The sequence below is a fragment of the Carlito syrichta genome, unplaced genomic scaffold (assembly GCF_000164805.1).
Source record: "Carlito syrichta isolate Samal-C Ts95f unplaced genomic scaffold, Tarsius_syrichta-2.0.1 Scaffold314284, whole genome shotgun sequence".
NCBI lineage: Eukaryota > Metazoa > Chordata > Mammalia > Primates > Tarsiidae > Carlito > Carlito syrichta.
In genome coordinates this window covers 199,769-219,460 of record NW_007258380.1, presented here as the reverse complement: position 1 = coordinate 219,460, position 19,692 = coordinate 199,769, and the positions used below count along the sequence as shown (strand labels likewise).

General features: G+C 38.2%; 1 protein-coding gene and 1 pseudogene across 1 annotated transcript in view; both read right to left on the bottom strand.

Annotated features, from left to right (window-relative positions):
* Positions 1-1,823: 1,823 nt before the first annotated feature.
* Positions 1,824-19,692, bottom strand: part of RAD18 (RAD18, E3 ubiquitin protein ligase) — a 131,754-nt gene continuing 113,885 nt past the window's right edge. The window contains 2 exon segments of the mRNA XM_021719157.1: positions 1,824-2,035; positions 12,529-12,591. Of these exon segments, the coding sequence (XP_021574832.1) occupies positions 1,933-2,035; positions 12,529-12,591 (166 nt within the window). The 3' untranslated portion in view covers positions 1,824-1,932.
* LOC103273842 lies at positions 10,065-10,456 on the bottom strand (annotated as a pseudogene).

Here is a 19,692-nt window from a genome sequence, read left to right as displayed (position 1 = left end):
CCCACCCCCTAGGAACCACTGGGGTTTTTTTCTTTTGTTTTTTGAGTCGGCAGTCTCATTCCATTGCTCAGGTGGGAGAGCAGTGGCACAACCACAGCTCACCACTGCCTCGATCTCCTGGGCTCAGGCATTTCTCTCGCTTCCCAAGTAGCTGGAACTACAGGCACATGCCGCCAGACCTGACTAATTTCTTTATTTTTTGTAGAGATGAGGTCTCGCTATGTTGTACAGGCTGGTCTTGAACTCCAGGGCTCAAGCAACCTTCCTGCCTTGGCCTCTCCAAGTGCTGGGATTACAGACAAGAGCCACCGCACTAAGTGGAAATCACCTCTGAATTCCCAGTGCTCAGTACTGTGACTGATATAGAACTAAGTAGATAACCAAATATTTACCGAATGAATTTATGTGCCTGATTTCCTGTCTTGGGTCATACTACTTCCATGCAAACTCCTTCTACTGCAATTAAAGTAGCAATTACTTCCGGTTTAATTTACAGCAGACTCTATAAATTTTTAATGAAAGTTTTTATTTTAATATAATTTCTGACAACACACTGGATCAAATATCACATCAATGTTAGCTGCTATTTCGTTTGATATTGCTCACTTACCTCACATCACTCTGTTGATAAGAATTGGTGAGTGGTGCTGCTTTTAGTTTTCTTAATGTACCACTCATAATTTTAGGCAGATGAAATGACTATGACTAATTTTTCTATAGCCATTTGAAGCTAGGGAACTCATAAAGAAATCAACTGGCTGGGTTTCAGTATAAAAATGCTAAACTCTTGGCCACAATGAGACCCCACACATTATCAGAAACCCCAAAGCATACCAAAAAGCCTGTCAACGGAGACATTCTTTGGAAAAGGGATGTTACAAATGTTGAACCTGGCAAACTCATAAATTAACTGTTGTGACACTGCCACACTTGCTGTTGAGTTATTTGAGCACTGATGTGCTTGAGTTGGGTGATGGCAGAGGGGTGGTGGTACAGAGAGGCTGGCTTTGAAATGCCAAGAGAGGTATTAGAAACTCTGGAAGGAATTGGCAATCGTTAGACATTGTGTACACAGATAGCAATTTCTGACCAACCCATTCCATTTATTTCTAGTTCATACTCAGCCATCCACAAGATACTGTTTTAAAAACATTAGTTTAAATTGATATGAAGTCTATTCATTTATAAAATCAATTTATTGCATACTTTTTGTTTAATAGCTTAGATTCAGTGTTAAAGATTTGATTGACCCAAGTAAAAAAATACAGTAATCATTTTTAGGTGCTATTTCAGAAAAATATGCACAACGTTTCAAAGTTATTGTGACTATTGTGACTTTAAATTATAATACTAACATTCTACTCCAAGAAATGTGTAAGACACAGATCTAACAAACAATTAAAACTCAGGCAAGAACCATCAAAGAACTGCAGTAATACAGGGATAGTGGTAGCCTGGCATCAGGTTCTTACATACACCAAGGATATGAACTATGACATCCTGCCTTTCCAAAAGTACAGATTCTCTTAACTCCTCAACTGCTTCTTGTGGTAAAGAGGTTGAAAGAATTCTTTTCTGAAGTTGGATTCTCCATGGAAGAGAAGGAGAATGGCTTAAAGTCATTCTGAAATTTAGAAATCAAATCAAACCAAACTCTTCCAAAGAGTCTGATAACTCTGCAAAGTTGGTAGACATGTGGTTGTCAATATTAGCAGGGAGAGATGTTTTAGAGGCAGGAGGCAACTGACCAAGTGAGGATGTCTTGTAACAATCCACCCCCCAGAAAGGCAGAAAATAATACAAATCAGTTAACCATAGTATTTAGAATTTGACATCTTTCCTTGGGTATTTATAAAATAACAAAATCTATACATGGCAACAAAAAGTATCATATTCTGATCACTACATTTAAAAAGTCAGCAAAAGCCCATACTAATTCCTATTACGCTTGTTCCTTGGTTCAATCTCAGCACTTTCAGCTGTTCTTGCACGGCGATTCTGTCTTGGACTTCTTTCTGTGTCTTGAAGATTGTTTCTGAGAACAGAAAAAAAGAAATGGCATCTTAGAAAGTAATGATCATTAATTCTACAGTGGTTTCTAGTTTACAAGTGCTTTTACATGCATTATTTCATTAAAATTTCCAAATAGCTCTCTATTCTACTGACAAAGTTATAATGGTTATTATTATTATTACTGCCACTTTATAAATAAGAAAACAGTGAACTAGCAAATATCACACATAGCATGTGAGAGAGCCAGAAATTGAACCCTTTTTGAATTAAAGTCTAGCAGTTTTATGCTTCTGCTTGGCATGTAGAAAGTCAGATAGTTTAACAAAATAACTCTTCACGATTCTGCCAGAGAGCTGAGGTTGTAAGGTAATCAAGAAAACAAAATTCCAAAGAAAAATAAGCCCCTCCAAAGAGAGATGGGCCACACAAATTCTCTCACTTTTGGCACGGTGTTGCAGAAAGAGGTGGCTGTCATACAACCAGGTAAGAAAACAGCTAAACTCTTCATGAATTCTTAAGTATGGTTAGTATTGCTGTGCTCTGATACAAGGAGAGTCCATACACACTTGCAAGCTCTTTTCCATAAGCCTCCATCAAGCCTCCATCAGGTGCTCATTAGAAAGACTGGGAGCAGAGCAGGAAAGCCCACTCTGGAGGTTCCTGGAAACAGAAAGTCCTACATGCTTTCCTGGCTGTCTCTCTCTTGTGAGCAAAAGCTTTTAAATTGCTGAGAGAAGAACAAAAACTTGCTGGCCCATGAGCTCAGGCAAAGATTCACTGCCTCTGAGGAAGGAGCAGAGGTAACATCAGGCAACCTCAGGGGGAAGTATAGAAAATTATTTGCAGGAACTCAGGCAGAGATTCACTGCTGCTGGGGAAACGGCAGAAGCTAAAACCTCTATATTGGAGGAGGGGCAGGAAATCATTTGGGGCTGATGATCTCCCACTGATACCAAGTAGAGTTTTCAGTCAATGCTGTCTGACACCATGGGGAAGAGTGCTGAAAAAGTCCATCCTTGATACCCAAGCACACAGGGCCTACCAAAGATTGAGGTTGGACTAAGACAACAGCCAACTCCCAGTTTTCTCCTACTATTAAGCCTAGCACCAAGTAATAGTAGGAGCAGGAAATGGATGAGGGAAAAGTAAGGACTTTAAGTCCCTGTGTGGTGCAGGGCATAAGTCATGAGGAATGGCTGAAAGGTAAATGGGAGCAAAATCAGTGAGCAGAACCCCTGGCAATCCAGTCTTCACATTAAACACATGGTAAAAGCAGCCTACTGCTAGAGAAATTTAAAGCCACTGATGCACTGAAGGTCATGTTTATTTGAACAAAACTCCAACCTAGGTCAACTCCTGAATTAGCTAGCTCAACTCCCCCACACTAAAGGGCCAACAGAAGTATGCCCCTTTCCAGGCACAAATACTATTACCTCAGTTTCCAAGGTCCTTCACAGTATGTCTAGCACTCAAGAAGTATGACACACAAACAAGGAAAAAAATCCATTTGTTAAGAGATAACAGCAGCCAGCAGACAGACAGAGATGACCCACATGTTGAAACCATTAGACCAGGACTTTAAAACAACTGATTAACATGCTAAAGGCTCTAGTGGAAAAGCAGACAACACACGTGAACATATGGGGAGCTTCAGCAGAAATGAGTTAAAAAATTGCCTTTCACAAAACTGGTCCCTGATGCCAAAAAGTTTGGGAACCACTGCCGCCTTAACACATGTGTAATTGGAATCTCTGGAGAAGGGAGGAAGAACTGTAGAAAATAAATACGTAAAAAATATGACTGTGGATTTTCTAAAAATAATGAAAGACGTCTAACCAAGATCTAAGGTAGTCAAAGAACTCCAATCATGATAAATACCAAAAATAAAGAAACAAATAAACAAGGTCTCTCCAAGATTTGTTGTTGCTGGTTGATGTTACTGTTTATAGTGACTTTCTGAACTAATCCTGAAAATATGTGTTCTTTGTTGTCTATGGCCACTAAAAGTGTCTGCTTGGTTAGTATTCTGGTCTGCTAATGATTGAACAGACATTTCCTTAAACACCTGGAACCAATATGATACAGAACCCTTTGGTAAAACCAATCCTTGCTGAGAATCTCTATCTGTGTCAGGAAAGCAGTTCACATTCATTCAACACTCAGTGGACAACTCTGCCTTAGCCTCTACTTCCTGCTTATGCAGAGACTCACAGTTAACCAGAGGCGAAAGCCTAGGGCCTTCTCAGGTCTTTCCTAAGCATGCACAGAGTTCTATGCATAAGTGTGACCATCTAGATTCCCGGGATTATTTCACAGTTATTCAAAGCCCCCACAGAAATCTCATTTCTAAAGGAATTTAAAGCCACTGATGCACTGCAGGTTTTTTGCTATGAAGCTTTTTGGTTAGCCTATTGTTGGCCCCAACTATTATCTACCACCTCAGACAGCTGCAAAGCTAATCAATTGCCTCTAGTTGTCTTGAACGAAAACCATTGGAGAAAAGGATTTTTTTCCCCTTTTTTATTTTTTAAAGATGTGGGGTACAATTCAGGATTAAGTATACAAATGTTCATTATGCAGGCACCCTTGTTGATGAGGTATGCACCCCTCCCCTGGCAGAATCCTACTACTGCCAACCCCGCCCCCACTACCCGCCCCCCCCAGCAATTTCCCACTACTGACAATCCTAGAAAAGGCTTTTTTAATTGAGTGAGCTTCAACTCAAGTAAAGTAGTCTTGCAAATGAGATCTTCCAGGGAACCACTAGACAGATTAAGTAAAAATTATCTGGGAATTAGGCTTTAAAGGTGCTCCAATGTCACTCTACCTCCTCTGGGGGATGCCAGCCTGCGGGTCCTCACCATGAATACAGATACTTGGCTCCTAAAGACACAGAGGAGCTGGAGAGAGGAGGATACGAGCAGGACAAGTCAAATTGTCACAAATTGTCACTGTTCTTACTGAGATTCAGTCATTTAAAAAAAATAATAAATGCTCCCTGGATTGTCACTGTCTTTGGTTAATTTTCCATTTTCCAAAAAGTTGATTCTGACAATTTTTGCAGTTTTGACATTACTTATATGAAGAAAAGAAATTCCACCATTTTTGCTGATGTCACTCTTATGTTTTTACTTTTATTTCTTCAGCTTTTAATTCATGTTCTTAAAATCTCTAAATTTTCATGTGTCAAATTTTTTACCTTAATATATTATTGCATTTACTTATTTGACTTCTGACTTTTTATAAGGCTTAAATTTTAATGGAATATTCCTCCTTACTTTTAACTTCCATTTGATTACTTTTTCTTTATTCTCATACTATATTTTTAATTATCCTCTAAAAATGTTAAGTAATATTTTCTTTACATGTCTCCCTTCTTTGATTTGCCTTTATAATAGCTGGCAACAAACATGGCTATAGTGGTAGTAGAAGAAATCTATACAATAGCAGAGAGTTGAGAAGGGAGAGCTCAGTGATTCTCCCAGAACAATTCTCAAAAACATTTATCCCCTAAAATGCAAGAATCCGAATAAGATGACCAATCCATCCTTTCTTCCCCAGTGCATATAACACACTGACTTACTAGAATGATAACACTTAAAAAGATCTCAAAGGTGCAGCGGTTTTTTGATTCTTGATCTCCAGCAGGTATAATCAATGGATTTTTTAAAAATAAAGTTTGTCAATAGCATTCTGTTAGCCAAGTGGGAAGGCAGGGCACTGAGGCATCTACTGTTAAAGTGCTAAATGCGAAAGCATGCCTAGAAGATGTGGCCATTTATTATCAGCCTGCTTCTAATATACATTATTTCCAGGATGATCTGCTTTTCTTAATGATAGAGCCATAGAAAGAACCTCTTGGTGCTGTCTCATTGCTTCACGTTGATTACAGAGGCTGGTCAGAGCAAGTACTGGTCAGAGCAAGTACTGGTCTAAGCAGGACTGGGTTTTCTGATGATGCTTTTTTAAAAGCATGGTAGTAGTTGTTTTCCTGCTGTAAGTACTCTCAATTACAACCATGAATCGCTTAACAAATATGACAGGCTCTTAAGTGCATGCAAATGACTTCTCAAAAGCAAATGAAACAAAAGCTAAGATAGACAGGTGGGACCTTATCAAACTGAAAAGCTTGTGAAAAGGAAAATAAACCATCAAAAGAGTAAAGAGACAACCCACAGAATGGGAAAAATTATTTGCAAGCTATGCTTCTGACAAAGGCCTGACATCCAGAATCTACAAGGAACTCAAATGAATTGACAGGAAAAAAAGAAACCACTCCATTAAAAAGTGGGCAAAGGACATGAACAGACACTTCTCAAAAGATGACATACAAGCAGCCAATAGACAACATGAATTAATGCTCAGCCTCACTAATCATCAGAGAGATTCAAATCAAAACTACTAATTTCAATAAGGATGGTGATCATTAACAAGACAAAAAACAGGTGCTGGCTGAGGAGAAAAGGGGACACCGCTGGTGGGAATGTAAACTAGTCCAACCTATATGGAAAACAGTGTGGCAATTTCTCAAAAAACTAAAAATTGAGTTTCCATATGCTCCAGCAATTCCTCTCCTGTGAATATACCCAGAGAAACATAAATTGCTCTACCAAAAGGACACCAGCACACACGTTTATTGCCACACTATTCACAAAAACATAGAACTAACCCAGATGCCCATCGAAAGTAGACCAGATAAAGAAAACGTGGTACACACACACAATGAAATATTATGCAGACATAAAGAGCAAAATCATTTCCTTCACAGCAAGTTGGATACAGTTGGAGACCATCATACTAAGTGAACTATCACAAAACAAAAAACTGAACACCACATGTTCTCACTCATAAGTGGGGCCTGAACACTAATCAAATTAGTCAAATTAGTGCAAGGGTGAAATTGGTAGTCACGGGACACGGCAAGGGGAGGAAGGGAGCCACATGTCAACACAATGGGTACCTGGTCCACTACCAGGGGGAAGAGGGCCAGCTAGCTAGAAACCTGCATGTAGCCTGCTTATGTTGCAAACCCTTACTTGTACTCCACAACTCTAAAATAAAAACTAAATTAAATTTTCAAAAATAAATATCAGGGATGGGGGGATTCTTCCTATACCAACTTGACAGAATTTCTGCTAAAGGCAAACCAGGGTAATAAGATATTAAAAGTGGGGAATAAAGAATTTCATCAAATATCAAAGGTATTTAGACACCAAAGGTAGGAGATTTTCACTAAACTGGCCTAGAAAGATTCTGGCTAAAAGTGAACAGGCGGAGTCACTGGATTAAGGACACTGCTTAAGGTCAGTGCTTAGTCAGAAAGAGGACTCAGAGGGCCTGACTCAAATTTGGGCAATAGCTAAACACTTGTGATTTGAAGTCTATATATGGCAATTCTATTACATTGTAAAATAATATGCTAATGATGCACATATTCATATCCACAATTTTTCACAAACACATAAAAAAACCATCTAGAATGTACCTATTATAACATGTTATCTAAATAACAATTAGACTGCACATGGAATCATGACACTATCTAATGATAATGCTATAAAATTAGCAATTTACCTCTAGAAAAAATTATAATGTATTAATTTATATAGCAAATATTCTGTAATTTGAATTTTTTAAAAATTTGGTATTTTATTGCCACAAAGAGTCTGTCTGTCAATCTTATGATCTCTAGTTTAGCAGTAATGCTGGTCAGTTATATCTACACCACAAAAAAGGGGGGTATAATAAGTTCTGTTCTGTCATGGTCAAGAGTTCAGTTTTTAAGGTTTCCCTGGGGTCCCCTTGGCCAAGAGGGGATCTGTTCAGTCAGCTGAAGGCCTTAGGATTTTATTTTTAGTTTACAGTAGCAATCTTTATCTGTTTACAGGCTCTTAAAGTTATCTACTTTAAGAACATTCTACTAGTGAGTACATTCAGAGCCAATAAACACTGATTGACTGACTGACACATTCATTCATTCACATATTTATTGAGTGACTACTCTGGGTCACAAAGGTACTGTGCTATGTGTCAGGGATTCAAAGTCTAACATACTCTTAAGAAAAAAGGGAATCAAGCGTTAAGGGAAGAGTGCTGCCAGAGAAAAGCTAGAATAGAGTTATGAAGCAGGGGATGACAATTCCTATCTAGATGACGAAAAGGGAAAAGGCAATTCAGGCAGAAGCAACAGCAAGTGCAAAGCCTCAAAGGCCAGGCAGCGTAGCTCACGAGGCAACTGGGAGTGGTACCGCTTGGCTAAAACAGAGTTGTGGGGTAGGGAGGCAAAAAAGTGAAATTCCACAAGCCAGTCAGGTAAGCTGGGGCCAGAACACAAAGAGCCTTGGATGCCGGGGGGGGCCTTGAAAAACTTTAAAGAATAAGGGGGAAAACACCTGTAGTTTACATTTCACTGGCAGAATAAATTGGTGATGACCAAAGGCAGAGAAACAGGGGAACAGCTGTTCCTGCAAATGGGGAGCAAAGGGCCTGTAGCAGAAGAGGACACAAGGGGCTGATAGAATACAGAGGTAGCATCAGCTACAACTAAGAACTTTTAAAAATACAAATTACTAAACTCCACCCTAAATCAACTGAATCAGAATCTCTGGAGGTGGAGCCCACTAATCTACCTTTTAACAAGCCCTCCAGGCGATTCTAATGCATATTTAAGTGAGCGCCACATATCCGAAGGACTTTGCAACGGACTACATGTAAGTGGTGGGGGAGCATGGGGAGGTTAAAATGATTGCCTGGTGTCTGCTTGGACGGTGGGGAAGACTATGATACTACCATATGCTAAGAAGTGGGGACAGTGGATGAGCAGCAGATATGAAGAGAAGAGCTTAGACCCTAAGGCTCATATATTTCCCCCATACTTTAAGTATAAAGAAACTGAGAACTGAGAACCAGATAAATGAAATGATAACTATTTTTCATGCTGCAAAATATTTTGTAGCTTGTATTATATATTTTTTTTCTGTATATTACATTTTGACCTCTAAAAAACCTTTCAAGTAGAGGAGAGATTGCCCTTGGTGGGGAGGGGAGAGGCTAGCCACTCTTTTTTTTTTTCACTGTTGTCACATTGACTTTATTTTTATTTTATTTTAGAATTGTGGGGTACATGTGAGGATTTACTACATAAGTAAGTTGCATGCAGGTGGGGTTTGAAATTCTTGTGAGCCCTCTCTTCCTGACAGTGGACCTGCTACAGCGTGTGGTTTTGTGCCCCTTAAGCCATCTCCCTCCTTCAGCAGTATCCAGCATCTGTTCTTCCCACACAGAAGAAATGACTAGTAATCAGGGCCCACTTATGTGTGAGAACATGCATCATACTGTTTTTTGTTTCTGTGATAGTTCACTTAGTCTGATGTTCCTCTGCTGCATCCATGTTGCTGCAAAGGTCATGATTTTATTTTTCTTGCTGCTTATAAAAACACTACTTTTTATGGAGCAATGTGTTGCTGACCAAAATCTCTGAATCATTTATGAAATTAGGAGAATGTGTTGGAACTAAAATAGTATGTTCTAGGACTAATAACTCAAATATGCCACTTGTAGTACCAAAAATATGCCGATAAAACTAAGATGAGTATTTGTAGAATTGCAACATTTTGTTGAAAAGTAAAGCTCTGTAGGCTTTTCCTGATTGTGCCTTTAAAACTACACCACAGTGCAAGCTCACACACAGTAGGAACCGTGGCTGTTTAAACTGTTCCATACTCAGCTGCAGTCAGAAGGCTTGGATTCTAGTCCTAGCAGTGCCACTAACTAATCTTTGGAACATGACCTACTCAGTTTATCTCTCTGGAGCCCAGCTTCCCTTTCCATAAAATGAAATAATTGGGCCAGATGAGCACTTACATCTTTCTAGCTTTAATACTTATTATTTGTGAGGATTAAGTGATGGGATTTGTTTTCTTTTCCTTATTTCTTTTTTTTTTTTAATTTAAAGTTTTTAGTTTATTAAGCTGGTTATGAAAAAAAAACAATGGCCACAGATATCGTCACTGCATCATCTTTAGTCCTTTGCCTGTTATCCAATCTCCAGCTCACTTCTTGCCAGCACCAACACTGGCCTCTGCAGTCCCCCTAACTTTCTTCATTCTGTTCTTGCATTCCTTTCACTGCTTCCTTGAAGTCTTTTTCTTCTCATACAAACCATATCTTGCAAGTCTATGTTTGGGTTCATTTTCTTTGCATAATCCAAGGAATCGTAAATCATGCCAAAGCCAGTTGTCTTGCCACCACCAAAATGAATTCTGAATCCAAATACAAAGATGACATCTGGTGTTGTCTTGTACATTTTGGCTAGTTTTTCCCGAATTTCTGTCTTAGGTACTGTTGCCTTCCCAGGGTGAAGGACATCAATAACCACTGGTTTCCGTTGAAGAAGACAGTTGGTCATGAATTTCCTGGTCCGAATAGTTACTGTGTCGTTCATGATGGCTGCCAATCCTTAGGCAGGTGGGGGAGGGGCGGGATTTGTTTCCTAAGTGCTTTTTTTTTTTTTGAGTTGCAGCCTCACTCTGTTGCCTAGGCTGGAGTGCAGTGGCACAATCACAGCTCACCACAGCCTGGAACTCCTGGGCTCAAGTGCTGTTCTCACCTCAGTCTCCCAAGTAGCTGGGATTACAGGCACACACCACCACACCCAGCTGTTTTTTTTATTTTTTGTAAAGATAAGGTCTCACTATGTTGCCCAGGCTGGTCACTCCTGGGCTCAAGCAATCCTCCTGCGTCAACCTCCCCAAGTGCTGGGATTACAGGGGTGAGCCACTACGCCTGCCCTCTAACAGGCACCTGGCCTAAAGACAACTTTAAGAAGTCATCATGATCAAGACTGGGCATGGGCTCGGGAACTCTGGGCTTATCACAGTCACTGGGTAAAGGTTTATTCAGCATGAACAGGTGCAAGAGGAAGTAGTTAGTTAAAGAGTTGCCTCCTCTTCCAAAATTCAAAGTTAAATTGCTTAGGTAAGAGATGGTAATACAGTCAAGATCTCAAACTTTCATAAACTGCCACTGTTTGAACCACCAAATATCTCATAATAAACCTACTCACAATGCATCCCCCAGAAACACCACACTTTTCTATTCACCCCATGATTCAGCTATGAAACTACAAAATGTCAACAGCACTGTATAGTTTTAATGGTTATATGCCCTGAGTTTTGACAGCTGGGTTAGAATCTCAACTCTATCAATTATTACTTATTGCTATATGATCTTGGGCTAGAGATTTACCTCTTTCAGCATCATTTGCTCACTATAAAACGGATAGTATTGTTATATTTAAATGAGATCACATATGTAAAGTTATTTATTGTTGGTTAGTCTTGTGTTGACACTGGGGCTACAATGCTGAATGTACAGATCACCAGGGGTGATGGGCAAACAAATAATCACACACATGTGCTGGAAAGAGGACAGAGTGCCTATAACAGGAGGACTGAATCTAGCTAGAAGGGTCAGTGAAAACTTCCAGAAGAAGTAGCTCTTGAGATGAGATCTGAAGAATAAGTAGATGTGTAAACTAGGTGAAGAAGGATTGGAAGAACATTCTGTGCAGAGGGACATGCCTGTTCCAAGGCCCTGTGGTGGAAGAGAACTTCTCATGGAAGAGGTCTGTATGATGGAGCAGAGAGAATTCATATCATAAAAGGTCTGGAGAAGGAAAGAAAAGAGTCTATAAGAGATCAGATCACGCAGGGCCTTTCAAGCATATTAAAGAGCCCCTTCTAAGAGAAACAAGAAGCCATTAAAGCAGAGGGATGAGTAACACTGCTTAAATCTGCATTTTTAAAAGATTACTTTGGCAGCAATATGGCAATTCGGTTATAAAGATGCCAGAGGAAATGACAACAGACAAATTAAGAGGTTATTGTCTAGTCAAGATACGTCAATAGCATGGATTAGAGTGATATGAGTGGAACTAAATCAACGGGTTCCAGAGATACAGCCAAGCACCATATAACATTTCAGTCAACGACGGACCTCTTATGTGACCACATATATGATGGCGGTTACATAAGATTTTAATACTTTGTTTTTACTGTTCTTTTCCATGTTTAAATACATTAAGACTTACCATTATGCTCCAATTACCTAACTGTAACCTGTTGTACAGGTTTGTAGCCTAGAAGCAATATGCTCTACCCTAGAGCCCAGGTGTGTAGTAGGCTATGCCATCTAGGTATGTTTAAGTGCACTCTAAGATGTTCACACAACAATGAAATCATATTTCTCATTATGTATCCCTAGTGTTAAGTGATGTATGACTGTATTAACTGCCTATAGGAACAATTTATCCTTACAGAAATAATATTTCATAAATAATCAGAGTAAGCAGAAATATACAGAAACAAGTAGTGAGCTGGAACTCATTGCCTTGTGTGTGGATTACTTCTTTCTAAAATCAGAAGGCACAAATATTGTTTTGTTGAAAATCAGATACACAGAAATATGATTTCTCAGGTCAAAGTACACACTTATTTCATGATTATGAGAACTTACTTGTGTGATGCTTCCCAGGCTTCCTCTTCTTCTAGAATATCTCTTATGATGTCTGAACTGGAACTGAAAGGATATGTACATCAATTGCCAGACGATAAAAGACTGTATGGTTCCATTTATATAAAATTCCAGAAAATACAAACTTGTCTATAGTGACAATAAGCAAACCAGCAGAACAGTGGTTACCAGTGAGGGGAGGAGAGGGAAGTGGATGTGGCAAGAAAACAACTAGCTAGATGCAGATTTCATTAGGAGAGGAGGAGGGAAAAGCTAAAGGCCCTAAGGGACATTAAGGTAGGATTCACCAACTTTACTGTTTTCCTAGGACACAGATCCACACAACCACTCGCTAGGGAGGCTGATATTCACTGTCATTCCTAGTTCCACAGAAGTGGATCTGAATCTTTCTGTCCACAAGATCCCAACCCTTGTTACTTCTTACTTTGGAGATAACTACTCCAACTTTAAAAGAAAACTGAAGCTGTTTTAAGTCCAACCATTTCATTCTCTTCTCTCGACTCCAAAGTTGTCCATTCTTCTTTACCTGGATATTGCTTAAGTAGTGTTTCTCAACCTTTTAAAATTATCAACCCTCCCCCTAAGTAACCTTTTACACTATTTTCCTAACTCTATTACATTTTAATACCACAAATATGTCTCTCTGTTTATGTATTATACACATATCTGTGCTTTATACATAAAAGGAATAAGTTTTTCTTACCTTCCCAATCGCTGTCAAGAACTAATTTCCACCCCCAGGAGGTGATATCACTCCTATAAGAACCTATAAGCTAGGGAATGAAAGTTGGGGAGGTCATCATGTAGCTCTGGGTCCTAGGAGGGTCACGGAGTTGGAGAAAGACTACAATCAGCTTCTTGCCAACAGCCCTCTGCCACCATACGCACACATATTAAAAAAAAAAAATTAAGGTTACTCAGTATCCCTACTGTTCCAGTTAAGTAAGCAGGATGGCCACGCCTGTCAACTAGCCCAGGAGAATTTGTGATCAATTTCCCTAGGGGCTTTCAAATCACCAGCACAAATCACTGATTTGTTGAAGGAAAATATTTGCAGTACACTAATGACATAAACCTAAGAGGTTTTTGCTCTGCTACCTCAATGAAAGCAGATGGTAGAGGAGGCTTACAAAAAACACATCTCAGAAGTTGCCTGCAATCTTCTCTTCCTCTGTGACTTCAACACCAGCCAGGCTACACAGCTCCCCAGGGTCATCTATTCTCATCACCTTTCTCTCTACTCCACCTCAGGCCTCACTCAAATGATAACCAAATCACTAAATGGACTGATACATTTGGGAAATGAAGTTTCAGGATTATCTGCTCTATCTGCTGCTCCAATTCTAGTCACCACTGAAAAATGAAGAGTTGATGCTAATACATGTATTGTAAGTACATTTTTTAAAAAAGGAATCAACAGGCAGAACAGCTGAAAGCTACATTCGTTCAACTAAACACAGTTTCACAAATAGGATTTAACAAGGAGACTCTTGAGTCGAACAGCCAGTGTTACTAAAATCTCTTTCAGATCTCTTCCTTGTGGATAGAAGCAATTAATATTTTTGAAGTTTTAGTCATTTTAATATGCCTTGAAGATCAAAAATTCCTTTAATGTTCTTTCAAGACATCTAAAAAAATCCTCCAAAAGAGAAAATTAATTACTCATTCTGAAATATCCAGACCAGAGCATTTAAAGGCCTACACAACTATAGCTTTTAAGTCTAGAAAAAGGAATTTTTTCAGAGTAAATGTCAGCATCTCTACTATTTGGTCTTGGGACATTCTGCAAGACTACACTGGATGAACATGAGGACTAGCACATGAAAGTTATAGCTCCCCTGTGGAAGGATGTTCAGATAGTACTCGCTGATATCCCCATAGGTCCAGGTTAGAGTAGATATTATCATATAGATTACATATGAGAAAGACACTCTGGCAAAAAAAATAATCTTGAATTCTATAGAATTCCCAATTCTATTCAGGAAAATCCTTAATTAAATTTATTTAGAACAACTACAGTTAATTTTTCATACCTTTGAGACGTAATTTTCAGCTCAAAGTTTCAGAAGTGTAAGCTAACTCTGTGTATGTGCATATGTGTGTGTGTTCACGTGTATGCGTGCACATGAACGCACCTTGGCCTATGTGGTCTGCCTACAATGCCATGCTTATTCTGACTAAAAGTAGCACAACTTCTCAGGCAAAGAAAAATATTATCTTTGCATATTCCTTTTGTAGTATCTTACTTTATTCTAATAGTAAAGATTTTACCATCAAAGCTGAAATTATGCCAAATACCTTTGGCAGATGTACAACTGGTAACATTATCTAGAGAAAAAAACCCATAGATTTTAGTGTCAGAGATAAGGTGCATTCCTGTTTCTATCACTTACTGTATATCTTTGGGAAAATTACTTAACTTTATCTGTGTCAATATGCTCACCTATAAAGTCAGGATAATAATAAATATACTTCATAGGAATTTTTTAAAAGAATAATCAATATAACACATAAAATGTTTAACCTAGAGCGTGGCACATGGTAAGTGCTCAATAAATGTCGGTTCTATTTTCATACAGCAGATTTGGGTCTGAATTACCTGAATAATTGCCTCAGTACTATGCTTCAATTTACCCTAGGAAAGCTGATCACTATGTGTTCTATTTTAATCTTTGATTTCTACCGTTTCTATGACACCAGGGTGCAAATTCATCAGAACCTGTTATTTATCCAGCATGACAGGTACACAGGGTACTGTGGGGTAGAAGAAATGCAAACATCTGCTATAAAAATTTTGTGGATTAAGGGTTACTTACAAGTGGAATGTTTCTATTATCTAGTAGTTAACCCCCCACAACTCTTCTCTTAATTGTACCATTAATTTGAATGTAATTGAGTATATCCAACTTAATAAAATAATCCTTAAGAACAGGTCACTGGAAGACAAATGGAAAATGTACAATACCTATCAAACAATGGTGATTAAATAAATGCTGCCAGCTTCCATGAACTTTCCTCAAATGCTTATTTTTAGTAATCTGTTCTGTAAGATGAACAATAACTTGTATGCCAAATATTTTAGCAGTTGGCTGACAACATATTAGAATAGTAAACATCCTAGTAAAAAAAAAATCACTCGATGACAATGACACAAATTATCATTTTCTGAGCAACTACCTCTACTAACCATTGTGATAATTACTTTATTATACACATTCCCCTTAATTCATAGAACCACACTAGGTTTTCTCCCCATCTGACATATGAACAAAGTCTCAAATAAATTTTTTGTTTGTTTTTAACTTTATGTAGATACAAGCTCTCTCTATATTGTCTAGGCTGGTCTCAAACTCCTGGTCTAAAGCAATCTTCCTGCCTCAGTCTTCCAAAGTGCTGGGATTATAGGCCACCATACCCAGTCACAGAGAAGTTAAAGTAAAAAAGCAGGGATGGAATTGTAAAGCTCATCTTCTTTCCTACACCATGCTGCTTCAACTCGTGGTAACAACAACAACAAAAAATCATATGTTGTTAATCCACCAGAGTTCAAGAGTTAATATACCCTCTCCTGTGTATTTATCAATAAAATTTATTATCAGATAACCATCAACAAGGTTCTAGAAAAAACAAGGATAAGAGTTCCCTTGCTCCACTAAATATAGAAAAAGATAAAAGAAAGCTTCAGATAATAGAAAAATAATAATAAAAATAACTTATCAAATAATACATACAGAATCCCTAATAAGAGATAAAACCAAGCAACAATAACTAAGTTTATGTTCAATTCACAAAGCATTTACGATATATGATCGTCTCATTTGCCTTTCAGAATCACACAGAAAGGTTAGTGGGGAAAAAATAAGCTATCATTCCATTTTATCAAAGAGAAAACTGAAGCTCAGGGAGATGCATTCAACAACTTCCATGTGCCAAGCACCTTTCTAGAGTCACAACGCCAATGGCTGAGCCAAACTCCCACAATGGTACAAAGACAGTTATAGGTATATGGATCTCAAGGAGTCACACAAGTTTCAAGGACCTGATGTCACAATAGAATCTTGAACAAAGATATATTTCCTCAAAACAAATGTTCCAGTCATCCAAAGGTCCACTTATCTCATGCACCACCCAGTTTAGGCTCTTCCAAAAATATGATACTGGAGACCTATCCCATGTTCCCACATTTTCTCTAGAAACTTTCAACAAACAAAACTCATCAACTGAAAGAGGATGAATCATTTAGCCTTCAGGATTACTGAAGTTCATAAATATTATCAGAAAAAAAGGACAATAATAAGATACAAGGTAGTCATGTATATTAGTAGAAACAGATTTTCTATTTTGTGGCAACGTTAAACGTCATATTCTTGATGGTTAAAAAAATTAAATGTAATGCAAGCTTCCAACAGAAATTATGAAGATTTTAAAATACAAAGCTATCAATGAATTACAGTAAGCTACTTCCTATTTAGGTTATTGTTCAATTAGTTTGATGTTTTCTTTAGATACTGTTTTCTCTCAATTTGACCAGAAAAATAAACACTTACTTAGTAATTTTTCTAACAGTCCCAAAGTTCCTTAAATTACAAGACTCCATTAATATATTTGTCATACCTTACTGCCTGCACCACCAGACTTCATTAACCAATTGATGATGGTGATGAACAGTGATGAAATGATGAATTTCACAACTTTGTTTTTGTTTAAAGTAATTTGTTTACATGATTCAAAATCAAGAGATATAGATTATGTATACTGAGATGTCTCACTTCCTTCTTTGTTCCCATCCAACCTGTTCCCTCTTGTCTCTAATACGCAATCACTTTTATTAATTTATTATTTATTCTTATGGTGTTTCTTTATGTAAAAGCAAGTAAACATAATATGCATCATTCTCCTTCCCCTTTTAGAAAAGAAGTAACTGTTATACGTACTATTCTGAATGTTAGTCTTTTCAATTATAAACATATCCTGGAAATCTCTATATCAGCACTTAAATATCTTCCTTTTTAAACAATCACACAGTACTTCGGTATATTCAGTGGTGAATATACTGGTTTAATCAACCAGCCCCACTGATGAATACATAAGTAGTTTCCAGTCTATTGTTATTATAAACGTCGATGCAATGAATAACCCTGTGAACCGGTAATTTTGTATATGTGCAGGTATATCTGTAGGACAGATTTGTTCAAAACAGAGTAAAAGGTAAAACAACAGTACTTTTACTTGATCTCATCAGAGGCCCCTCCTAAAGGGGTGTAGTATGTTATGTAGCACCCCAACCAGTAATAAATAAGGTTGCCTGTTTCCCCACAGCCTTACCAAAGAGCATATTATCAAACATTAAGATATTTGCCAGCCTAATAGGTGAGAAATAGTTCAAATTTGCAATTCTTTTCAGCAAACTGTGTTCATGATTTTTGTCCATTTTTCTACTGGATTTGTGAATCCTTTCCTTCTCAGTCACTAAGTGTTCAAAGCGAGTATCTATTCTAAAATGTTTTTTAAAATATCCTATTAAGTATCTAAAAATGATAAGAAAAAATGTTAGCCTGCCTTCTTTTATCGTCAAAAACATTTCTACTAAGCTATACCATGATTTTTTTTTTCTTTTGAGTCAGGGTCTCACTCTGTCACCCAGATTGGAATGCAGTGGCACAATCACATCTCACTGCAGCCCCAAATTCTCAGGCTGAAAGGATCTACCCTCCTCGGCCTCCCCAGTAGCTGGGCCTCCCCAGTAGCTGGGACTCACCAGTAGCTGGGACTATAGGTGTGTGCCACAATGCCAGCTAATTTTTTATTTTTTTTTGTAGAGATGAGGTCTTGCTATGTTGCCAAGGCTGGTCATGAACTCCTGGGTTTAAGCAATCCTCCTGCCTTGGCCTCCCAAAGTGCTAAGATTACAAGTGTGAGCCACCACACCTAGCCTATGCCATGACTTCTAGAACAAGAGCTGTTTCCAAATTCAGGCATCCCAGTTGAAATATTCATTTAAAATTTTTCAGATCTAGTCCTTAGAAATAGTCTGAAAAAAAAAAAGTATCTCCTGCAATAGCCAAATCTGTTTCTTCTTTCTGACTACTCCATAGTTCCTATACCATAACTTCTTCACATACAAATCAAGTGAACTAATTCAAACCTTTCAACCACATCTGGGCATGCTGTCTTTTGAATCTGAAAACCTCCCAGAACGAAGATTTTCTACCTAGAGAATATTTAGCATTCTCTTTTTTAGAAGAACAGATTCTAAATCTGAAAATAATATAGCTAATATACACTGGTAATTTTTCATTTTAAAAAAAAGATACATTCTACTCTGAAATATAGCACTGAACTGAATTTTTCTTTCATTATGTGCTTTATACCCTAAGGTCCTGCAGTTATACGAAAATAGTGGAGTAGGGAAACTCATAAACTTGTCCCTTTTAATATTTCATCGGTTCTTTTAATTCTACTTCAAAAAAGCACTTCAGTGCCTTCTGAGGATTTGAAGAACAGCAAAATCAAACGGGAGAAATTATACCTAAATTCAGGGAAACTGGCTTTACCATTTATCAGGATCATGAGATTAAGTCACTTAACTTCTCTTTCAGCTGACCCTATCACAACCTTACCGACCCAGAAACAGGGGACAATTAAAATGCTATTACTATCTTTTCTACTCAAGGAGCATGATGAGTCTATTTACCTATGTATTTTCCACCTAATCAACTGTTTAAAGGTGTAGTAGTATGGCAAAGCTTCCTAGCTGGTGTGCTCTCCCCCTCACCCATGGTTGGAGGTACATTAGGCATCAACCCCTAGGCCTGGTGAGACCTAGTGTGCTAATGCCCATGGCAGGCACCTCTGCCTCTAACATCATCTCTTTATCTTGGCATGCCACAGAAATACTGTCATTTTCTATGTGTGCTGAGGAAAAAGGTTAGGAAACACTATATTCAAGCAGAGAGAGAGAGAGAGAGAGAAGGAGGAGGAGGAGGAGGAGGAAGGGGGAGGGTCATTTCTTTTAGGTCAATCACTTTAAATTCTATAAAAGTCAATAAAAGTGAGCCAGGTTGTGGCTCAGCCTGTAATCCTGCACCTTTGGGAGGTTGAGGTGAGTGGATTGCCTGAGCCCGCGGGTTCGTGACCCACCTGGGC